Source organism: Perna viridis, chromosome 13, assembly GCF_037379345.1.
Source record: "Perna viridis isolate PV_CMFRI_1.1 ecotype Kerala chromosome 13, ASM3737934v1, whole genome shotgun sequence".
Classification (NCBI taxonomy): Eukaryota; Metazoa; Mollusca; class Bivalvia; order Mytilida; family Mytilidae; genus Perna; species Perna viridis.
In genome coordinates, this window is record NC_142457.1 from 17,484,783 (window position 1) to 17,509,265 (window position 24,483).

Consider the following 24,483-nt stretch of genomic DNA (forward strand, 5'->3'; position numbering starts at 1 on the left):
GAAATAATCAGTATTGACTTGTGCTTGAAATATGGTTGAATTTTGTTGGTTACGTTTTTGTAATAAAATACCTTAATTATTCTTTCAAAGACATTAGAATTTTAGGTACGTCATGCTGTTCTGGCAACGAAAATTATTGGTACGGCGCTAGCTAGCCGTACCTGTCGCTATGCCATGCGATTTCGTCGAACGAAACTTCCTATAAAATTTCATGAAAGTTCTTTGAGTACTTAAGGAATAAATGCGCTGATTAAAAATGTTGACAGATGAACAAGCGCACGTGGTAGATAGATAGACGGACACCAGCTCCATTTGATCTGAAATCTTATTACATGTACATGTTTGCCCTCAACATTACAATATCTGTTGGTGATTATAACTCCACCAGATCATTCATAAACGTGAAATTATAACAAAGTACAAGATCAGTTTCAAATAATAAATGGGACGAGGATTCCAAATATCAGATTTTAAAGTCATATTGTTGTACTTTGTCTGGTGGGGGGACACAAAACTAAAAATAATTACGTATTTTAAACTACCTTGACTTTAGTGACATTGTGTTATCGCACATTTGTTAAGATACGGGTATTAAATTACCACAGGCAAACAACCCGTACATGTATCTATATATAGAGGTATGTATATCAACAAAAATGGCCACGAAAAAACAATGGAACCCGGATTGGAAGCGGGACGTTGTGTATTTGTTCGTTTTCCCAAGAAAGATGGCACGAGGTGTGCCGAATTTTTCGCCATTTGCTGTGAAGCTGGAAACTTGGCTAAGAGTGAACAAAATTAAATATGAAGTGAGTACATCTATGCATCCACCATTAAATATCACCTTATGCAACTGCCTTTTGGCAAGTATTGCTCTACTACATCATTATAATTACAATTAAAGTACTGAAGTGGTGAGTCAATGAAGCCTTCATATTTTGCTGTGTTTCTTACTGCACAATCACATTTCTAATCATAAAAAAGGATTGTAATATTTTAAGCTAGGGAAAGTAATATTTTTACAATTCTTTCTTTTACAAGAAATTTTTACTTATCATAGAATCGAAGCAAATATTTATACAGCTCCAAGTTCTCCCTCAGTCATACATGGACAAAGACTCTGTAGTTAAACCACTGTTGAATCCTGTTTTCCTGTGTCAAAGCATATAAATTTGCCATATTTTGTGTCTAATAACTTTCAAAATGAATTATGACCATACGATCAGACCAAAGCATCAGCATAGTAGTTCACCCAAAACCAAGGTTTTTTCACCTCTACTAAATAGAGTTACTAAGAAAGTCAAAAATGGAGCAGTCCTGAGAGACACAAAAAGGTTATTCAAGACTGTGATAGAAACAATCTGTATTTTCATGTCATTCAAACCAATTGTATCTTTCAGTACTAATGCACCCCATATATTTGTTCAATGGCTAAATCAGATAACTAAAAAGTCCCATCCCTATTAAATGCAATGCTGTCAAAATATTCTAGATAAACAGAAACTGAAAACTTTTGGTAAATAACGTTTTTACTATCTATTCTAAACCTAGACAAAAACAACTACGTTACACAATTCAGCATGTGTTGTTAATTGTAAATATGTGTATTTGTATTAAGATGACAAACAATGATATGAATACATCAATTGAAACTAAGTTTTTGTACTGTTTACAAGTAACACATTGTAAACAAGTCTTATCTTTAAAAAAAGATAGCCAAACGCAGTAAAGTTTGTGGCTCCGTGCAGGTCCAGATGTCAAAAGAATAGGCCTGCAGCAGCGCTAAACTTGTCGTACAAGCCGACTAAATAGTGCTCAGAAACCTAGCCGGGGGCTAGGCGCTCTGCCCACAGAGCAACTGGAATGTGTGCTCCAGGTAGTGGAATGGGGTACCCCTGGCGTGTTACATGCTGGGGTTGTCAGGCTATAATACGGAAAACCTGACCGCAAACCATAGTGATGCACCGTGTTGGGAAAGATGCCACATTCCTCGTACATCAAAGAACCCTGCTGTGGTATTCGATACGCTCCGCCACAGGAGGTTAAATTGCCCGACCCTACCCACCCCTCCTTTCTTCTAATGGCAATCAAAATTTGACGATCTAATTATCCTTGTGTCCCATCCCTCTTTTCATTTCATCATCATCATCATCATTTCATGTTCATTTTATCATCCACTTCATGTTCATCGCCTGAATATAGCTGAAAAACTGCTGCTCGTGCGTTAAACCCCAACAATCAATCAATCAATCAGTAAAATTTGTTCGTTTTACATGTAATTTTCTACATTTCATTCTGGAAATAACTGCGTCGGAAAAAGAATACATGTTACATATAGCATGCAATACCTATACTTTAACTGTTGTTGCTTATGAATTGATTCAAAAAGTTATAACATGAATATAATCATAAATTATCGGCACTATGAGCTCATGATAGATTCATACCTATTTATCATACGCCGACAGAGTACAAAGAACATCTTACAAATATTGTAAATCAATGATATTAAAAAATAAACAGGATTAATACAGAAGATTTGGCATGATGCTCGTCTGATGAGAAGCATGGGGGGTTGACGCGAAAGTACTGTACTAACGGATTGACTGGCAGAAAAAAAAGATTCATTTTCCCATCAATATTAAAATATATAAAACTTTGTCTCTCAAATACTATTTTCAGCTATTTTAAGTCTACATCAAAAAATTGTCAGGCAAATTAAAGAATATATTTAGATTTGTCATGATGCTCAACTGGAGAAATCCAAGATGGAGGGATGACGCGAGGGTACTAGAGGAGCTACAGATATAGAAAGAAATATCCATTCTTTCCCTCAAGATAATTAAAACTTGTTCGCTAATAGTATCTGTAATGAAAAAATTGTGTCTACATTAGGGAGTGCTTTCTCGCAGTAACCCACCTTAATAAATCCCGTTTGGTGTCCCCTTCAGCTTCAGAAACTTTTCTTCTAAGGTCACGTGAGATATTCATACGCATGAGATGGCCGGTAACTGTAACAATTTCTCACCACGTGATCAACAGTAGTCCGAAGAAACAAGTCATTAAATATTAGTGTAAATATTAGACGGATTTCTAAATAAAATGGAAGATGCGAAATTTCCCTTGCATGGTGTTTGATTAACTTTAAAAAATTTGTAAAACACCGAGGCTTCATTCCTTACATTGCATATGGTAGAACCTCTCGGTGATGGATTTGGCTTCCTCTTTTGATAGATTTGATTATGATACTTCTGGTATACAACTAATATTTTGATTATGATCTTTCTAATATTTTGATTTCAATGCTGCTGATGAGAGGTTACTCCTTGAAACATGTGTACAGCATATCGAAATTTACAATATATAAAACTGTTATTTTTTGTATTTATTATCGATTTCATGGTTATATATAATTCTTTCCATTTCACGTTTCACTCTTTTCCTTTCACAATAGTATTGATCGCGGATGCATGTGAGTGCTGCCGCAAATTATGATATTTAGCCAGATTTTCATGTGATGCCTAGGTCAATTTCAGCAACTGTCGTGGCTTCATTGACAAAAATATGCACATAATCTTAAACGAAAAAGGGGGGGGGGTACCATTCAGTAAACTTCTTCAGAACATAAAGCAGAAAAGACAAACTGCTACCCATCACGAGGACTTTTGTGGGAGCATTTCTTTTCAGATTGACCCTAAATAAATTACATCAAGATGATAGTGACAAAGATACAAAATCTTATTCAGTTTTGGACCTGATTGATAACTAAAAAAATGTTATATGGACATTTTTTCAATGTATTTACATTAATGGGTTACATAAATGCATTACATTAATGGGTTACATAAATGCATTCCATAGGCATATATAAATGGGTGTCAAGTTTTTTTTATTGTCAAAATATATGATTGGGTGGGTAAACATTTTCTGGGTCAGAAAACTATTTCAACTGTCACAATTGTGTAATCATATGAGTACTAAATAACCATTATACACCAACATCCGTGTCCATATAACCTTGCGTGTAGGTATATAGTCCGTGAATATCAAAACAAATGGATGCAAGAAAAATGGGACCCGAATTGTTCGCCTCGTCCCCCCCTCCCCCCAAAAAAATAATATGATAATAGCATGAGAGGTGCCAAATATTTCGTCATTTGCTGTAAAGCTGGAGACTTGGCTGAGAGTGAACATCATTAGTTATCAAGTGAGTATTGTCATGTATGCATGCGTATAAAACATACATGTATCTTCAAATATACTACAGTAACGTATGCCTAAACATATCCTTACGTATCCTAGGTCTGAATTTTTGGCAAAAGTACAAAGTGCGAAGTGAAAGAAATAGAAAGCGGGGCGCTTTTCAAAGACATAGCTAAAGAGGTACAAGAACACCATATTCTTTATCATGATTTAATACTAAATTCTCCAGCCTACAAGTAATCCAATGTGTTTCCATTTTTTTCCCATGAAAGACGCGAACTTAAAGGTCCAAGCAAATCTTTTGCTGAGGGATATTTATACATAATTGTAATCGTATTCTCTGCTTGTATATGTAGATGTAGTCAGTGAATTTGGCTTTATTGTACCGCTTTGAATGACGTTATAGCACTAGTTAAGCAGTATTAACGCTTAGGTCTCGCAATATTTGATGATGGTGGTCGGAATAGTGATATCGATATGATTATATGATTAGCGGGACGCCTGTGAAATACACGGTCAGATTATAGTACCTTATTTTAAACTCAGTTACTCAGTTACTTATACACTTATGCTCGGACGTTAAACCCCAACAAACAAACAAACTTATACACTTAACAAGAATATGCAAACACTCTACATGGTATAATCCAGGTGGCAATGAAAATTTCATTTTGTCGAAAACGTTAAAGTTTAAGGTCGCTTTTTTTTGTGCATTTTTGAAATGTTTTTCATGTGCCTATTGGCAATCTCCGGCATGTCGTGGCATATGTTGTGGCGAACGAGTTCCATGCATCCACAAAGAACCGTTAAGCGTCTCGGACCTATATTCGCCAATTATTCGCCAATTATTCAGATCTTCTCTAACTGGTGCTTCAATATTGTAAGCTACAAAAATTCAACAAACCAATTCATATTTAATGTTTAACTTAAATTTTATGCAGTGATAGAAACAGTTAGTTATCTGTAATTATACAATTTATGCTCTTTGTAATTGAAGTTTTGTTTTTGCTTTTGTTTCAGATTGTAGACCATTTAGGCATGTCAAGCAAAGGTCAAAGTCCGTTTATTATGTTCAACGAAAAGGAATACCCAGACAGTAATTTCATAATTGAATTTCTGAGTGATTATTTTTCGGTTACCATGGAGAAGTGCCTGACCGACGCTGAGAGGGCAGTATCTAGAGCATTTCTTGTGATGATCGAAGATCATATGACGTGGTGAGTACATTTGTGTCTCTAGCTAGACCCTTTCTTGCTATTGTTCTGAGAATGCCCAGTCACACCAATGTACATCTGGGGGATAAATACCAACCAAGCTTTTACGTTTGTTTGATTGTTTGTTGGGGTTTAACGCCCGAGCAGCAATATTTCAGCTATATTCAGGCGATCAACATGAAGTGGAGGATAAAATGAACATGCAATCCAAGCTTTTACGGGAAAGTGGTGCCAACTGACTGAGCGACAGAGCCTGAAACAGAAATGAACAGAAAGATCGATTACAATACAATATATCGTCACAAGTTGATGGTTTTTAGCCATCTATCCGATCAGAATAATACATGCACCTGTAACTGTGTTATGAATAACTGTATATGGAAATTAATATAGTTTTATTGCGTAAGGTTTTCCATATTGGTTCGTTATTGCTCCGAGGTTTGCCATATTGGACTGAGGCGTAGCAATAAACGTTAGTCAATAATGTAGATTATTGATACACGTATTAGCATAAATATGATAAAATTTGTCAATACAATATAAAATTGAAAAGTGCGCCAATACGCGATTTAGCCGTCCAATTTGTCATATTGGCCTAAGCCAATATGATGTTTTGGACTAGTTAGTCAATAAAGGCATAATTGCACAAGGGTTTCCATTTTGGCTGAGTTATTTGTCCTCTGCTAGTCGTATTGGACGTAGGCTACGCCTCAGTCGAATATGGCAAGCCTTGGACCAATAACTGAACAAGTAGGGAAAATCTTACGCATTAATACTATATTATTTGTACGTGAACATCTACACAGCATTCAAGTTTGTACCCAAATCTAAATCTTGGGCCCATATCCTCATATATAATCATGTATATACTTATTATTTTTAGTATTATTGCATTTAATAAATACATGTGTATGCACGTGTGTAGCTGAAAAAAAAAAACGCTATAGAATATCAGCAAAAGATATAACGAAATATAAGACTTTATGGAAAATCTATTTTTTCCTCAAATTTGTAGCGCAAGTAACGAGAGGTAGTAGGCCTTACATACTGTGGAAGTATTTTCATTCATGGTACCATGGTACCGTGGTTTAGGGAAAAATATTTCAGTTCATAGATTTTGTGAATTCGTTGAATTGAAAACTTCTTCATACAAGTGAAAGTGAAATTTCCTTTTTCGTGGGACATACAGGGTAGTACAATATACATATGTACATGTATGCCTACAGGCAGGTACTAAGAGGACGATTGATTGATTGATTGATTGCGGATGTTTAACGCCAGAGCAGCAATATTTCAGCTACATTTTGTATATCCAGGATATGAAGATTAAATGGATGATAAAATGAACATGAAATGATGATGAAATGAAAAATGGGATGAGACACAAGTATGATAGGGTCGACAAATTTTGATTACAACAGGAAATAGGGAGAAGTGGGTAGGGTCAGGCAATTTAGCCTCCTGCGGCGGAGCACGTTGCACCACTATGGCTTGCGGTCAGGTTTTCCGTACTATGCCCTGACTATTCCAGTTTGCAACATGCCAGGAGTACCCCATTTCACCATCTGGGCACAAAACCCAGTTGCTCTGTGGGCAGAGCACCCTAGCCACCGGCTATAGGGTTCTGAGCGTTATTTAGTCGCCTTTACGCCAAGCTTAGCGCTACTATGGGCCTCGTCTTTTGACACACGGACCCGCACGGGTGTCAAAAGACTAGGCCCAAAGTAGCGCTAAGCTTGACGTAAAAGGCGACTAAATAGTGCTCAGTACTAGTTTCGTGTCTTTAGCTAAACTTGAAAAATAGCTCACATCTTATTTTTTTTTAAATGATGAATAATTATGAATAAAAAAATCATAATTAATGTAAAACTGTAAAAGGCATAAATCTCGTATAATGAGCTTACAAAATAAGAAAAGAGAGATAACTCTAGCCATTTTAATGATTTTCGGGATAAATGGGAAAAAAGAGAAAATATCTCGTACATTTTATGTGTGTAAATTATACAATTAATAAATATAATTTTAGTTTTGAAAAAAATATCTTACTGTGCTTCCACCAGATTTGATGTATAATCTTATTAAATTTAGATGTGTCAAAATAACCAGCTATTTTGAATTAGGGCAGTAATTTTACGGTATACAATATATTTTGGACAAAACGAACTTAAAGTTGGTAAAGGCAATTCGTTGGTTTATTTGATATATTCGTTTCGCAAATTTTAAAATCCGTAATTATATCAACCGGAATTACACACTAAAAAAAACCTGAAAAACCAAATATGAGGTTTTACAAAGGATGTCTAGGCTTGCTGGATTTTCTTATCATTATTATAATTCTACCGATTTCAAGGAACGTCGGAACGAGTGTTATGCAATATGGCTCTCGGAAGTAAGAGGTTGGGGTATGGAGGAACGGAATTCCAACCTCTTACGTTGTAGGAGTAAGGATAGTAGATTTTTCCGTATCAATAGAGCTGAATGAGTTTGTGATCTATTGTATTAAACTAGTATTGGGTGATGAGTTCCACTATATTTTTAACTGTAACTTTTTTAGTCAAGAAAGCCAAAAAATTATACATGTTCATAACTGCACATGTAATAACAGAAATATTGTTAGTCTGTAAGATTAATGAATAGTCACGATAAACATGTACTTGTCGGGTTGGCGAAATTTTGCAAAATTGTAATGTCTGCATTTGAATGGTATATTAGATATATTACTCTTTCATCTGCATACAACTACTTCATGTGTATATATGTTAGTTCATGCATTATTATTGTTTGTTAAATTAATTGTACTATTATGCCTCATGTGAAGCATAAGTGAAATCATGTTTTTTTTTAAAACTTTTTTTCATTTCTCCTGTGTGAATAACTTTTTTCGATGTACCGACCGTATCTAAGGAGAAAAAATTATATACGAAATATATAGCCTAACTTGAAGATAAGATGACAAAATTCAATGCTAATTCACCGTTCTAGTATTTTTGAAAAAAAAAAACTTTCCACGTGAAAGCTCCACTTAAAGTCAACTGACCCACAACCATTTTCAGCTTTCCGAATTTAACAAACTCCAAAAACATTTCAGTTATCTACACGTCAAATTGAAGGTGGAACCATGAAACTGACCGTTACTTTTTGTGTATGAGTTTAGTTACTTTGTGTTCTCTGTTGTGTATGTCTGTTTTCCATGTCTGGTCTTTGTCCCATGATTACATTTTTTTGATTACCACTATAACCTTGGTTCCCTTGATTACTTTTTCACAGACCGAAAAATAACTTTTCCTGGTTGTCAGGAAATGGGAATCCTTGAACACATCATTTATCTACGTGTAGCTCTGTTTAACCTGTACACGTAGCTCAGGTCTCGCCATCACAATACTTAAAAATAGATTTAATTCAAATCAAAATCTGAGGGTTTATTTTTTTCCAATTGTGTGGCGCTGCAGAAACCAAAATATAACGAAATGTGTTGCTCCAGCAGTGCTAAAGATTGTCTGGCAAGCTTTTTTCTGACTTGGTGCCATTCTAACGTTGGGTATGGAGGAACAGAATTTCAAGCTGTTGTTGGAGTACGCTTACGTTTGAAAGTATTTTGAGATACTATTTTGGGGATTGTTATTTTGAATGTATCACTTTCATTCTATATTACACAGGTCCATCTTTTACTATCGATATGTGGAGCATTTTCTTGATGAGTATAAGGACTACTTAATAGCGGAGGGAGATGAACAACAGCGAATTGATTTTATGAAAGGGTTAGGCGAAACTGTAGGTATAATCTATCAATAATAATGTGTACGTAGTAAATTTAAAGAACAATTGGAAATTATAATTGAGGAATATATACGAGTGCACAGACCCTTGACAGAAATGGTGTCAAAGAGACAGCAACTCTATAAAAAACAGAAAAAAACGTTCAAGACTCTTAAATGAACGGTGAGAAATTTCCCACACCCGGAGTCTGCTTCTGACTGTCCCATGAAACCAAAACAATGTAAAGATTTAGCGAAATGAGCATCGCCCTAATAAATATAGTACCTAAAGACATGATCAAAAATAATCAGCTCCTAAAAATAATTCCCCTTTTCGGATGATTTTAATATTCTCGTAAACTTTTAAGGAATATTCGCTCACTGTTGTGAACATATATACATGTATGATACATGTACATGTACGTGTATATGTACCATTTAATCGAGACTATGTGTTACTATAAACGTCATGATTTTCGCGGTTGGTAATTTTCGCGAATTCTGTCAAGTGAACATATTCGCGGGTATCAATTTTCGTATTTTCAAAAAAACGATTAGAGTTCTATGGTGTTAAAAATCTGCTTCACGATTACTATTTTTGCGCTTTTCCGTCCACCGCAGAAATAGCAAAAATAAGTAGATCGCGAATATTAATACATTCACAGTGTACAATTCAATTGTTACTTACAATTTTACAATATACATAATATACATTTATTTATGTTCCTTTACATATCATGTAAAAAAAAACTTTCCTAAAATTCGACTGCAAATTTTACCTCAATTGCTCCAATTATTTTTTATGTAAATATGGATTATTGGACGCAACTGACGCAGGTAATGAAAAGCTAAATAATAAATTGTCGACAAGTTAAATATACCATGGACCCGATAAAATTTCTGCAAGATGTCAGATACATGATTGTATGTTGTTTGTTTGTTTTGATTTTTTTGCACGTAAATGTTCTCCACATACAATAATTTCGCTAAATTAATAAGTACAACGTAGCTGCCATGCTGTGAGCGCCACGGAAGCGGTAGATTGCATTGACTGATTTTGTGGTCAATAAACTCCAGCGATATTCTTTGGGAGTATTTCATGTAGTGCCTGATACATTATAAAAATGTTATGCTTTATTACAAGTCAGATCCAACAATCCAATGGGGAGAAGAAAAAGAGTTTAATGCTCCTTCAACACTTGTTTTTTTTATTACACACATGGATATTTGTATACCTAATACATGTATCAGAAGAAATAATTACACTGTTGCATTATATTTTAGGTACGAAAAAGAGCTGAGTCGCATGGCATAGGTCGACACAGCAACGAGGAAATTTATAAAATCGGAAGTGATGATATCAGGGCCATCTCAAAATATCTTGGTGATAAGCCTTTTATGATGGGCGAAAATTTAACATTAGTAAGTAGAATATAAAAAGTTCTCGCAAAGATAACGCCTCCATTTTTATGGATTTCCACCATTTTTTAAGTGTAAAAGCTATTCAAGGAAGGGGCACTCTTTTTGGAGATGCAGGTAGTGAGAAAAATGATTAACGTTTAGTCTTGTCGCCTGGATAGCGCTTCCTTTTCTGACGGATTTCCTTCAAATTTTATTGAATGGCTGGAATAATAAAAGTTTGAATGGCGTTAATTTTCGCAGAAATCAAACAAAGAGGAACATTTTTTTAGGAGTAGGACTTGGAAATTATTGATTTATTAGGCTTCTCGCCTGGATTACGTCTACGTTGTTTTTTGGCGGATTTCCTTCAATCTTTAGTGAATGGTTGATATGGCTATAAAACAGACCGTTTTCACAGAAATTTGCCAAGAAATAAAAAATATGTTATGCTGATGAAATCCGTCTAGATATCTCTTAAATCACTACTGTTTGGATGTTATTTGATATTTCTTTCAAAAACTGAAGAATGGATGTAAAAGCGTACTTGCTGCATATAATATATTTACATTTAATATAAAACCATTGTTGGTCTTCTATCCATGTAGTTTGTTTGTTAGTCTATCCTTTGTTAAATGGCATATTCCATATTCATTTTTTTTTTGGTTAAATTGCATATCCCGTATCCATTTTTCTGGTTAAACTGCATATTCCATATCCATTGTTTTGATTAAATTGTATATTCCATGTCCATTTTCTTGGTTAAATTGCATATCCCATTATTGGTTAAATTGTATTTTCCATTTCCATTATCATGGTTAAATTACATATCCCGTTTTCATTTGGTTAAATTGCATATGCCATATCCATTTTCTTGGTTAAATTGCGTATCCCATATACATTTTCTTGGTTAAATTGCATATCCAATTTTCATTACCTTAGTTAAACTGCATATCCAGTACATGTCAATTTCTTGACAGAAAGACCGGTTGAATGGTTGCCCTTTACTGATGTAAAGATTTGACTTTTCTGTAGAGTTCAAATGTGAATGTGTAGGGAATCGTGAGCATGCTCACTAAAGTTTTTAAATTCGTTTATAAACAGAGCCAAAAAATATGCAAAATATTTCTCTTTGTCCGTTCTCTATAGCATTATCTTCCGGGTCAAACATAGGGTACCACAAAATATGACATAGTTGCGGTATTTCGTATAAAATTGCATAAACATTGCAACTCAGTCGATTTTAAAAGAATATATGCATGATTTTTAAGGAGGTCACTGAATTTCGGATAGATGTAAAATATAATCATTAAAAAAACTATAAAAGTTAATATATGAAAGATATGAGAAAAGAATTAAACTGATCCGGAAAGGGATATACATATACTATATTAGCAGTAATGCGTGAAGTTAAATATTTGGCATGAAACCGGGTTACCGGTAGTATATTTTGGAGAGACAAAGAAATCTTGGTCATGAATACTGATCCATTGTTGATGAAAAGTTGTACTTTACAGTGCAGAACATAACGTAGTTTCTAGGTGATTGATTGAATATTTGGGTTTTAATTAACGCCCGAGCAGCAATATTTCAGTTATATTCAGGCGAAATTAGTTTCTATAAGAAAAAAATGGTAAAATTAAAAATAAAACTTGACCAACAAATAGTCTAAGAGATAAAGAGATGATTTTTTTTCAATAGCGACTTAACTGTTGGGAAGGAGTGAATGCAGGATTTCACGTTGAGGGGAGGGGGCGATAATAGCATTAAATCCAACGCAAAGCGAGGCAAGAACATTTTTGAGAAAGAATAAGTAATTTATAAAAAAAAACAATTATGCACAACTTGTTTCCAAATTTTAAGGATGGATAGCCAGGGTAATTCTTATAAAAATCTTCATTTACGGGGTATAGAAGTTTTAAAACACATGTACATAAAAAAGAAACAATCACTACCTTTGTCGGCTTCACAAAATATTTTTTTTTTCAGGTAGATTGCTGTTTATTTGGGTTCATTACCCAGATCACAGACGTTCCAATCGCATTTCCAATGAGAGAGGTCATCCAGAAAGAATGCCAAAATATTTTAGAATATGTTGATAGAATCAAAGCTAAATATTGGACTGACTGGGATGATTATAGGAAGGAACTAATATGAGTAGTAGACTTTATAAAGACTAACACAGATAATGAGGTTCATGCATATAACATCAGACACTACTGTTTGCTCTGTCTGAATGGTACAAATACATGTAGCAGAATATTTTATACAAATAAAATGTACATTGTATTCCATGTCAGTATTGTTGAGCCCCGTGTGAGTCCGGGTGTCAAATTAGGCCCGCAGCAGCGCTAAGCATGTCGTAAAAGGAGACTAAATAGTGCTCAGAACCCTGAGCGGGGGCTAGGACGCTCTGCCCACAGAGCAACTGTGTTGTGTGCCCCAGGTGGTGGATTTAGGTATTCTTGCCATGCTACATGTTGGGGTCGACAGGCCATAATACGGAATACCTAGCAGTAAACCATAGTGGTACAACCTGTTGGGAAAGATGTCACGTTTCTTGCACGTTAAAAAACCCTGCTGTGGTACTTTATCGGAGTAGGAACCTTTGGGCTTCGCCACAAGAGACTAAATTCCCTGATCCTAATCACCTCTCTGTATTTCCACTGGCGATCTAACCCCGTCGATCATATTGTCCTTTTGTGTCTTTTTCCATTTTTCATTCACCATTATCTTCATTTTTATCATCCATTTTATGTTCATCGCCTAGATATAGCTGAAATATTGCTGCTCGGGCGTTAAACCCCAATCAATCGACCAACCAATCAATCAATCAATTCAATCAACCGATCAATCAACCAATCAGTCAATCAACCAATCAATCAATGCAATCAACCAGTCAGTCAAACAATGCAATCAACCAACCAATCAATCAATCAATGCAATCAGAATTGTTGATGGTTGTATCTTCGTTTCTAGATGCATTTATTTTATAAGAATGTGGGAAGAAAACTGATACAGATATTTTATACAATAGACAAAATAAAACTAAGATACAGGAAGTTGGTCGAGTCTGAAATCGAATCATACTCAACGCCTCTTAGATAAAGCAACCTCACGCTGAAACACGAGGCGTAGAAATGGGATGTGCGCAGTAGCGACTCCGGGGGAGAGGGGTGTCCGCCCCCTTTTGTTGGAAATTTTTGTTGATTTCGTGCAGAATTTAGGCGAAAATTCACTAACAATGGCCTTGAAACCGCCTCTTTACCACCTCATGAAAATGTCTGGATCCGCGCCTGGAATATTTGTAATAATTTGATGTAACGGTTGCACTTTTAAATTAGATTAAATTTTAACAGTTCCCTGCCATATTTAACCCTTTTGCATTAAGGGAGGTTTAAACCATGTTTACGACTCTTTTATTATGGAGTTCGTAGTTTTGAAAATCACTATGTTACTAACTTGGACTTTGGACTGGAAGTAAAAAAACCTTGATCCATAAGACTCTAGCGTTCCTTTTGTGTTACGATATTTACATGTATCTACAATAGTTTAACCAAAGGCAGCAGAAAATTAAAGAAAAGGTTCTTGTTTTCAAAAACTATCCCTTCAATAAAATGGTCAACTTTTTAAGGTACATTTTCGAGACGATTCACCACAACTATAACGGTATGTTTTAATGTGCCCTACATGTCATGTATTATCAATCTTTGATCTTGTTGTTTTAAGACTTTATAGTTAGTCCATATTTATTTTCCCTAACATATGAAGCGATAAAATTTTGCCCCAATGCATGCAATTATTCTCAACCAAGAAAAATCAATGACCTTGGTCAATCTAAGACAATGACTTTCACTCTGACTGTATTATAACCCTATGGTCAAATGTGAACTCAAGGGTACACGTTTATCAATGTTCAACATGAATTATTAGTATGTGGTTATTTTTACATATTTTTTTGTGATATTGATATTACTCTATGAATAACAAGGCACTTTACAACTCGTATAATTTAGGGTAGCGTGCACTTCTCTTAGAAACCTCTACTATAGAGGTCGAGGCTTTTCTGCCCAACCAGTAAAAAAATAGAAACAGAGTGACGGCTGGTTAGTTTTTAGTGAAAAATTGTCTAATCGGGATGAAATGTCTACTGGCAGGCTGTTGCTTTTTGAGCTAGGAAAATAAAGATTATTAGGCTTGAATGCATGCATTGCATGTACCTGCTATAGGACGTGTAACCACAAACAATTAACCAATTAATTGTTTCTAAATGGAAGAATATGTATTATGTGTGCTTTGTTTTGGTATCGGCTTTTTTTACCATCCGTATTCTGAGGTTTCATTTCAAATCTAATATGACATGGCTTGTACATGTATGTTGAATCATCCGTATTAAATGTCCCAAAATACATTTTTAAAATGATATGACTGCTATAGTTTTATGCATCTACGTGTATCTAAAATACTGATGAATACATGTACTATTGTTAAAAATGACATTAACTCTATAATATTTACATGTAACGTGAACATGTAAAACTAAATGTATTCACTTCCTACATTATGCAATGTAAATGTACTCAATTGATTGTATACGATACATTCTAAAATTTCACCGGCTTAATACTTTTACAACTTAGTTTCAGTCTTATATTAAAGCATTTCAAGGTCTAATTTTCCTCGATGAGAAGTTGCTTCCCTGAATATAAAGATATAAACACAATTCCAGATCTATAAACTTCCTCGAAGAAAACTCACTCCCCATAGAATGTCGAGTAATTAACATAATTACATATATTAACTCCTCGTTGAGATTTATCTCCAAGTTTCGACTGCATCATCCCGGAATTTTCAACTATCATATAGTGCGGGTGTATATTTGAACTTTACACAGTACCGGGTGCTTTCTCCGACTGAATTCCTTGCAATCAAAAACGTTTCGTAAGTCTTTAATAAATACAATGAGAACTCATTTATTCTCCAGTACTCATGTAATTAAACCGATCTTCCAATGCGTACGAATCTGGTGCAGAATCGTTAACCGCCTGTCCCGAATTTGATTCCAATTTCTTTTCGTGTTCTTCTCCTTCAAGCGTCTCGTAGAGATCGAAGGAAATAATTACAATCACTATGAAGTTTTTCAGCGAAAATATCGAAATTCCACGACTAAGGCCATGCCAAAGAATCATTCTTGTTATAAGCAGAGGCAAATTTACGCAAAATGCCAAGATAACTTTGTGTATGATGACAAGTTTATGTGACAGTTTTGCCTTTCCGTACTTTGTTTTAGAAAGTGTAGCCAGGGGTATCGTGGGAATGACAAAATTTATTAATGCTATTGCAATAATAGTGTCTTCCAAACCAGGGGGAAAAGTATCCCGTTCTTCTTTTAGGAATAGTATTTCCATGCTGTCAACGCAGTCAAGAATGTCAAATATAACCGTACCGGAAAGCTCTTCGATATACTTCCGGCGAGGGGAACCAGGCTTAGCGTCATGGTTTGTTGCCAGTAACAGGGTAAATACTACACCACCTAGCGCAATCGTAGTTTTCAAAGTGTTTGGTCCAAAAAATATATCTTCATCTAGGAGAAAGGCAAAATCCTTAAAACAAATTCCGACTTTGATTGCTAAAAGAGTAGCATAAATAAACCATGTTAATGGAACAAGAGAATAACTCGCCACCTCGAACTCGCCGTCTTCGGTCCCGTTTTTTCTCGTCTTTTTTAAATGCTTAAACGAAAGTACAAAGCATGCAATAAAAACCCATGTTACCACAAGATCCGCTGCTATGCATGCGAGCCAAGGCCTTCCTTTGTATGTAACAAGATAGTAATCCAAGACGGCCGCCTGTAGAAAATGGACGGCTATGCAAAATATACGACTTGGTAAATGCTGGATTGATTTACAACATTTCGTGCAAAAGTTTGCCATGTTCCGTCTTTCATAAGACCTGAAATTTGAACAAAAGCAAATTAAAACACGATTGCGCATGCCTGCAGTCACAAATAAACAACTTCAATTATTAGGTATTTCCATTCCGTGATGTACATGTGAAAATTGTTTTGCAATGCTCATGGTAATATTTTTAATTGAACTCCTTATCGATGTATTCAGTGTAATACTATCTATGTAAACAAATCTTCCCCAACATGTTCTTGTGAATGAGAGGATTTTACAATAATTAATTAATCATGCTGATGCAATTTTGTATGACCAATCACTGCATGAACACGAGTCTTTCAAGTGTTGTTTACTTTATAACACAACATTGGTAAATGAATGAAAAGAACTATACTTGCGTGTACATATACGTTGAGTAAAAGTGATATTATCATGTGTAAATCAAACATAAATACATGTACATGTATAATCCAATATTAAAGATGTCCAACTCAAGAGGACCCAGAGTCTGAAATGAAGGGTGTTAATTGAACGAAACACTCGCCAAGGGGAACAAGAAGCTAAATAATTTTGAAAAGTATATGACAATAAAGGTTCAAGCAAACGAAAAAGTTCATACCTTTCTTAACGTATATCGCGTCGTTTTCTGTACATATACACTACACGCGAGATAAAGACAAAAGACTTGTACGAGATTCTTGACTTCAACCACTAAAAATAAGATTTCTAGTTTTTAAGTACATGTATAAGTCACTCAGTGTATATTGTAACTATATATATACTTTTCTAAGTTTTTGCCTTGAACCTATCAAAAATGAACAGTATACATGTATGTTAGTACATGTACATGTGAAAACAAATAATCGATTATGCATGTTCAGTACATACTCTTACATGTACATGTTGGTACATGTAGCTGTGTGTTTCATTTCACAGAAGACCGATGTATTAATTTTTGTGAGCAAATAGGAAGGTCTTTGGTATTTTAAGGTGCACAAACGGATAAGTACATGCGTTGCTTAGAAATGTATTAAACGATAAGACTTATCCTTGCGTATTTATTGACATTTGTGAGTAACTTTAAAAAAGGGGGTGCTTCTGGAAATCCCTCCTTTAATCCTGATTTGTGAACACTTACAGTGTGTCAAACCCCTAATTATGTGCTGGAACAAAAGATGATTTATAACATTTCTGTACGAAAATTTATGTGAGGAATATAGACATTCCCAAAAAAGATCTTCGGTTGTACATTACAATACATATATTATACAATAACATTTTCCCCTTCTATATACACGAATTCCTAATGAAGAGAAGAAATTACCAGAAGCCTCTGGGCATCGCACTTGTAAATGTTACTTTTCATAATCTGAAGGATTACATTAATACTTCATGATGCCATGCATGCAATGAACAAAGTAGGCATGAATTCATCATACATGTATATACGTACATAATATAACAATTTAAAAAGTACATGCAGAATAATGCGGTAAACTAGTACTATAGGCACTTTATAATGACTGCCCCTTTTTCCAGTGTTGATACATGTAACATATTAAGGTCTCCCTGTGACCAAAATAGCCTCTTAATTCATGGCGTTTGTGCACGTTATCGAAAGCGGTACTTACATGTAAATGTACACTGTATATGTAACATGCCGAAGGTTACTTACAGAAATGTTCGACTGATAGTGATGGATAAGTCCACCTAGCTTAGCCTTACTTTCAGTAGAATGTATCGGGTGATTCTGAAGTCTGTTTTATTCTTTATATTTAAAGTTCGAATTTTGCTCCATGAGCTGACGAAAAGAAACTTGATTTAAAGAAGACAAATCTTAAAATAAAACAGGCGTGCACCACAGACATTTTTCATGCACTACTCCGCATACAAATATCGGACTAACGAGACGGTCTCGCCCTTTTCTCAGTAAAATTAAAATATCTTACCGTCCAGTCATTATATCCAGTTCCATAGCCTATGATTCGATCGAGATTTACGGGATATGCGATATAAGTCAGCTGATCAACTTTCCAAAGAATTTAATTTCCCATAGGAAATATCAGGATTTATCTTCAATGTGTTTTCATATTTAAACTTCGTTAATAACTTAAATATGAAACGGGTTAAATCATCTCTGATCTACAGTAAAACCTGTCTAAACTGAACCTCTCTTGAATTTTGAACTTGCTTCGGTTTAGACAGGTGTTCGATCTACCCAGGTTCAAAAAACATTTAAATTGATATAAGATGCATGTAAAAAGTGTCTGGATAAAAAGGGTTTTTGGATTATTCATGGTCCGGGTGACAGATTTCACCGTATTAATTCGATTATAATTATTATAGCTTGATCATCATCCAATCGTATGCAGAATTACAAAAAAAAACCGCCCCCTACTTTCACTCCGAACAATGTTATTAACTCTAATATGAAGCGTGTTAAATATCTCTATGGAGTATTTCCTTGATTATTTTACAATAACCATTACTTTTTTCGGATATGTGTTCAGTATTATATTTACAAAGACATTCTTATTAAGAGTAATCAAGGGAACCAAGGTTATAGCGGTAATCAAAAGAATGTAATCCAGGGACAAAGACCAGACATGGAAAACAGACATACACAACAAGGAACATAAAGTAACTAAAATCATACATACAAAGTAACAAAAGCAAATGAGCAACTCGGACTCCACTAAAAACTGGGAGCATGGACAAGGTGCATCGCCGGTAGGGTAAGCGTCTTCTGCTTTTCTAGAAACACTCGCCGAGTTGCTCGTAAAAACACTTTGAAGGCATTTTTTAAGTGCACAAATCACCATGAGAAATTTGGCAGGGTTCTCTAACAGAAATTTTACCCGACTTTCTTTTAAAGGGTATGTTTAATGCCTTGAGAATCATAACAAGTTTGGTCCAAAATTCATTGAAACATGACAATTCTAGATCGAGTGCCTAAAATAAATGATATGGACGGAAGGATGGACCGGAAGTAGCGCTTTAATATCCCCTTGCGACTATGTTTGCGAGGTGATAATAAACCTGAAAATTAATAGCGTCTAAGGTATACATTGTACACTTTGAATTGCTTAGTAAAAACAACATGTCAGATTTGGTAAAAATCCAGTGAAGCATGTTGATACTTGTAATTTTTACTTTATTATAATGTAACAAGAGGTTCTCGAAGCTACAGCCTGAATCGCTCACCTTGCAAACAACCCCCTACTAACTAAGTAAGTATGATATAATGCATTGTTGCCATGTTTGACTAAAAATTGCTGAAAAAGAATTCTGTAAGTTCAACTAAGCATCTACAGCACTGTAAAATGTTGGAATTTAACTTTCATTTAATTTTGTCACATGGTTTCAGTGAACAAAATTTTCAAAGCTGTTCACGTGAAAAAATTCTGTTTCAGGAGCCGTTACTCATATACCGGGCGACGAATCATTTTGAAAATTTCGGCAAAGGTTCGTCTTGTGGTGGTGAACTCTATTGTCCGCCTTCAGAATTTTGCTAAATTCAACGATTTTGAGTTATTTGCAATGTTTGTTCATGGATCAAAAATCTAAATTGTTATTTTGTGCAGGATACCCTGAGAAACAATCATATCAACTTTCACTGAATTCTGTACAGTAGTTTCGGAGAAGAATTTGAAAGTAATAACATCAAAATCAACAAAAAACGTCAAAAAGGGCAGTAACTCCAACATGGGTCAACATATTTTCACCAAAATTTGACCACATATAGATCTCAAGATCTCATTTTGCTGAACACATTTCACCCAAGTCAGAATTAGGTTAAACCTTACAGTTTTGGAGATAGTTGCAAAAAACTGGTGTCTGACCCCATGCTCTATTATTAGTAACGGCGGCCATGTTCTTTTCACCGATCAAAAGTCCAAACAATCATTTTCTGCATGATACCCTAAGGAACAATCATGGTAAGTTTCATTCAAATCCATTCAGTTGTATCAGAGAAGATATTTGAAAAGTTTATAACGAAGACAGACGCCAAGTGATGACAATAGCTCACATGGCCTACGACCAGGAGAGCAAAAAATAGGAGTGGTAGTACGATTTCCAATGAGACTATCATCCACCAAAAGTAAAACAACGAACAAGTAAACTTTAACAGGTCACGACATGGTCTTTAGTAATCGGCAAAACACATACCAAAAAGCAAGCTGTTAAAGGTCCCAAAATAAATGTAGTGAAACTAATCATAAAAGTCGAAAATCGATCTAGTCTTAAAAAAAACGTAAAATGAATAATAATGAACATAAAAAACAATGACAACCTGGACTACAGGTTCTATAAACCAGTTGTATGCAGAATAACAAAAAACTTCCACTTTTTTTCATTTCAAAGTACAATGTACGTTCATAACTTACATGTAAATTTGAAATGGGTCACATAATCTCTGTATTAATCACTAGACACTAAAAATATTCACTTAAATATTAACCAACTGAAATACTACGCTGAAATACGATAACAACCTCTCCCCTTTTGAGTGCTTATGTCGCTTTCGACTGTACATTTTGTACTGTAACAGAAGATACAAATAATCGCTGGTCATCCTTGTCATGTTCAATTAACCCTTTTAGATCATTCTGCGTTGCTTTTTATCTAAGTACAAATGTATACATTGCTATAATTATTTTCATCACATTCACATTGTTGCGAGGGAGATAGATATGTGCGAAACAAAATACTATTAGTTATTGCTGAGTATAGACCATCGAGCTTCGTGTGCAGAATGGCTAGTCCCTCTTTCATTTGATTAAAATCATTGAAATGATAGTACGGCACCGACCATTTCATTTGTGAAAACAAAAATTCCATTAAATTTTGAAAAAAAGTTTTTATATCACCCAATGAAAAAAAATTATTCTATATATTTCCCCATAAGGCAATTTTTCAAATAAAAATGATTTCGGTTGCTACTGAAATATAAAAAAAAATGTTGCGCTTGCACGAAAAAAAAAAAGAAAATCTTATCCGACATCATACAAATTCAAGGGCCCTTCAAAATAAAAATGGTTGGTGCCTCACATACTGTTAAAGTGTTATTGTTCGTTGGGTACCAATTTTCGTGGTTTTCGTGGGAAGGCCAACCCCCGAAATTCGGTTCCCATCGAATCGGATATTTTCATTGATGTGTATACTGAAAACCTCAAAATCACGAATTATAGAATCCATGAACTTGTGTTTCTTCCCTAATCCACGAAAATTGATATCCACGAATTAAAGTACTTTCACAGTAATAAGTTAGCGAGGGTTGTCTGCAGCGTCTAAAATGAGGCCCGGTGTACGGAACTGGACAATTACAAATACAATACACACCCCATCATTGTGCTTCGATCATTTTACTATTTTAAAGGAAACACAAATGCCGGGAATTTTCATACATAACAAAAATGATGATATTAAAAAACTTATCTTACTGTGCTATCCCTAATGCATGTCGTTTAAGCACTCATGTGCTCTAATCCAAACGAGATTTGACACAATTAAATTAGGCCATCTTATAATGTCGGCCTTAATCTTCACTATAAAGAATAAAGGGGACCTCTTACTAAGAACCATTTAATGTTTTCATGCGAATGTTTTCAGCAATAACAAGTTCCACATTCAAATGTTTCAACGTTCATGTATCGATAATACCGTAGGACCAGCCAAGTTCTTATACGGATCGATCCGTACATGTACATTTGTACTTCAGAATGTACATGACCCGTATTCCACAGTCAGTCACTTAATTCATTTCGATTTTAGTGAGAGGCCTCTCAGTCGAAGAAACACGAACTCTGTTTGTATTGACATAGTTTCAACTTGAACAAATAAAACATCAAAATGGTTTAAGAATTCTTCAATTTTATGCGTTACTCAAAATGAACTTTAAACAGACGTTATCTAAAACACTATAGATGAGAAATCTCAAAAACGGAATTATTAATACTTTAATTAAGAAATCATTGAATCATTCGGAAAATCCTTGTTTGAGGAACAGTCACATATATGTATACGTAGATTTAACGCCCTAGCTTGTCACAGGTATTTATATGAGTTCAAAAAACCAACTTGCATAACAATTTATTGAACACAGCATGGAATATTTGACAAACAAACTGGGATATGAATGGATATAATAATCAGAAAGTAATAAAAGGGGATTATTTAACAGACTAACGGATCATCTACATGCCCAATCTCTGTTTTCGAGAGTGCAAAAAGTTCAGTCAATACTGAACTATAAAACCGTAAAAACTGTTGGTTCATACAGGGGCTGTCTAGAAATAAGAACCCAACTTTCATTGGAAAGTTTTTTTCATTTTAGACAAAATTTTGACCAAAAATTAGCAAATTATAACCTGGACCCTTTAATAAAATCATGACTTTTTCTTAAATATCTTGATTCGCCCACGTTCCCCTCATAAGAACTTATGTATTCATAATTTTTGTCTGCACTTGGCATCACCATTATAAAGACTACATGTAATGTCCTTGTTTTTTTTTAAATGTACTACATGTACATTGTACAATGTACATGCAAGTGTGATTTTATCTATAAAATATCTGATTAAAAATTGATATGTTCCTCAATCATTTAAAAAAGTTTCGTAGCAAAGCGGAAACAGCTACATGTAGTTAACATCATACCATTGTAAGTTAAAGTTCCCAATTGGACAACATTCAATAAGAATTACTACAAATGTATCGTGACTGGTCATGGGGGCGGACCCATGATTTTTAGTTAGAGGACGGCATTGAACGCCGTGCAAGAGTCCACTCCCGACAACGCTTTGCCATGTACATGTAAGTTCCGCATGATGGGTACCTAGCAAATTTCTACCACATATATTAAATTTTGTGGAGGGCACAAGCCCGCAAATTTCTAGCCTATGTCCGATCTGCTCTATATATGAATCAAATACATGCAAATCATTGATATGCAGTGTAAAAGGATAAAAATCATTTCAGGGTACATTTTGTTGCTTACAACTTAGTTATACTAAGCATATCAATTTCACAAAAATTCACAGAGAAAAAATGAGTAGAAAGCGATGTTTTGGTACAAGGGAATATTACAAGTCCAAGTGTATATTTCGATTTGGTTATCAGGCTTCAGATATGCAATTTCAGTTTAAAAAGTACATGAATCTGACAAAAAACTAATGTTCTTAATACTATAAAAAAAATTTGCAACTTCATATAAAATCTGTAAAATGGAAGTCTATAACACCCCCCATACTTACCCTTAATACATGTACATGTATTTGATCAAAGTAACTTTGATTTATTCATATGAAATTTACCGTAAGCATTTTTATTAACATGTACATAACACATTTAAAGGGTAGCACATTCTTGCAGTTGTTCTTATTCATTTAATAGGGATTAAGGACAAAAAGGTCATCTTCATAGTAAAGTAAAACCAGTCTAAAAAGAATCCCCTTTTTGACTCACCTGGGAGATTTGTTCGCTTAAGACAGAAGTTTGGGTTACACAGGTTCAAAACGTATCGAAGCTGAAACAAAGGGACTTCAGAAGAATTTTGGTTTACAGACGTCGTCGGTCTATTCAGGTTTACACATGTTTCACTGTAAAGTGTACAGAAGGTGGAAATTCAATGGTAGTAAAACATGGCGAATTTAAATCATACATGAACACATATATTATTATGTAAGTGCATTAATTACGTTGAAGTATGAAATAGGTGAAAATAAAAGAATAAAACTTTAAAACGTACTTACCAGATAAAATCGTTTCAAGGGTCAAGAAAAGGTACGCCAACTTGTTCAATGGTCGAGAAAAAGCACGTCCGCTGTTACAAGGGTCGATAAAAAGCAAGCTACACAAAAAAATGTAAACCGCGTTTCTTTTTAACCAAAACAAACTCCCACATCACACTACATAGTAAACCCATCGATCTATTTAGTATCAACGCTCCAATGCTCCCCTTTTGAATCGGCTATTTACAACTCCGCCCCTTGGCATTTAAACTATAAG

The 24,483-nt window shown here is 34.8% G+C and overlaps 2 protein-coding genes across 4 annotated transcripts; one reads left to right on the plus strand and one right to left on the minus strand.

Moving 5' to 3' along the window:
* Positions 1 to 604: 604 nt before the first annotated feature.
* Positions 605 to 12,864, plus strand: LOC148599787 (failed axon connections-like). The gene is made up of 5 exons (XM_088558029.1): positions 605 to 809; positions 5,224 to 5,420; positions 9,074 to 9,188; positions 10,457 to 10,594; positions 12,560 to 12,864. The coding sequence occupies exons 1-5, from the start codon at positions 621 to 623 to the stop codon at positions 12,725 to 12,727; spliced, it is 807 nt and encodes a 268-aa protein (XP_088414155.1). The 5' UTR covers positions 605 to 620; the 3' UTR covers positions 12,728 to 12,864.
* Positions 12,865 to 14,995: 2,131 nt separating this feature from the next.
* On the minus strand, positions 14,996 to 24,423 carry LOC148599788 (uncharacterized). 3 transcript variants are annotated; one of them, XM_088557839.1, is made up of 2 exons: positions 24,228 to 24,423; positions 14,996 to 16,522 (listed from the first exon to the last, which is right to left on the minus strand). In XM_088557839.1, exon 2 carries the CDS (start codon positions 16,501 to 16,503, stop codon positions 15,544 to 15,546), a length of 960 nt encoding a protein of 319 aa, XP_088413965.1. In that variant the 5' UTR covers positions 16,504 to 16,522; positions 24,228 to 24,423; the 3' UTR covers positions 14,996 to 15,543. The 3 variants fall into 3 exon arrangements, with proteins under 3 accessions (XP_088413965.1, XP_088413966.1, XP_088413963.1); XM_088557840.1 differs by lacking the exon at positions 24,228 to 24,423 and adding an exon at positions 17,093 to 17,211; XM_088557837.1 differs by lacking the exon at positions 24,228 to 24,423 and adding an exon at positions 16,935 to 16,986.
* Positions 24,424 to 24,483: the final 60 nt, after the last annotated feature.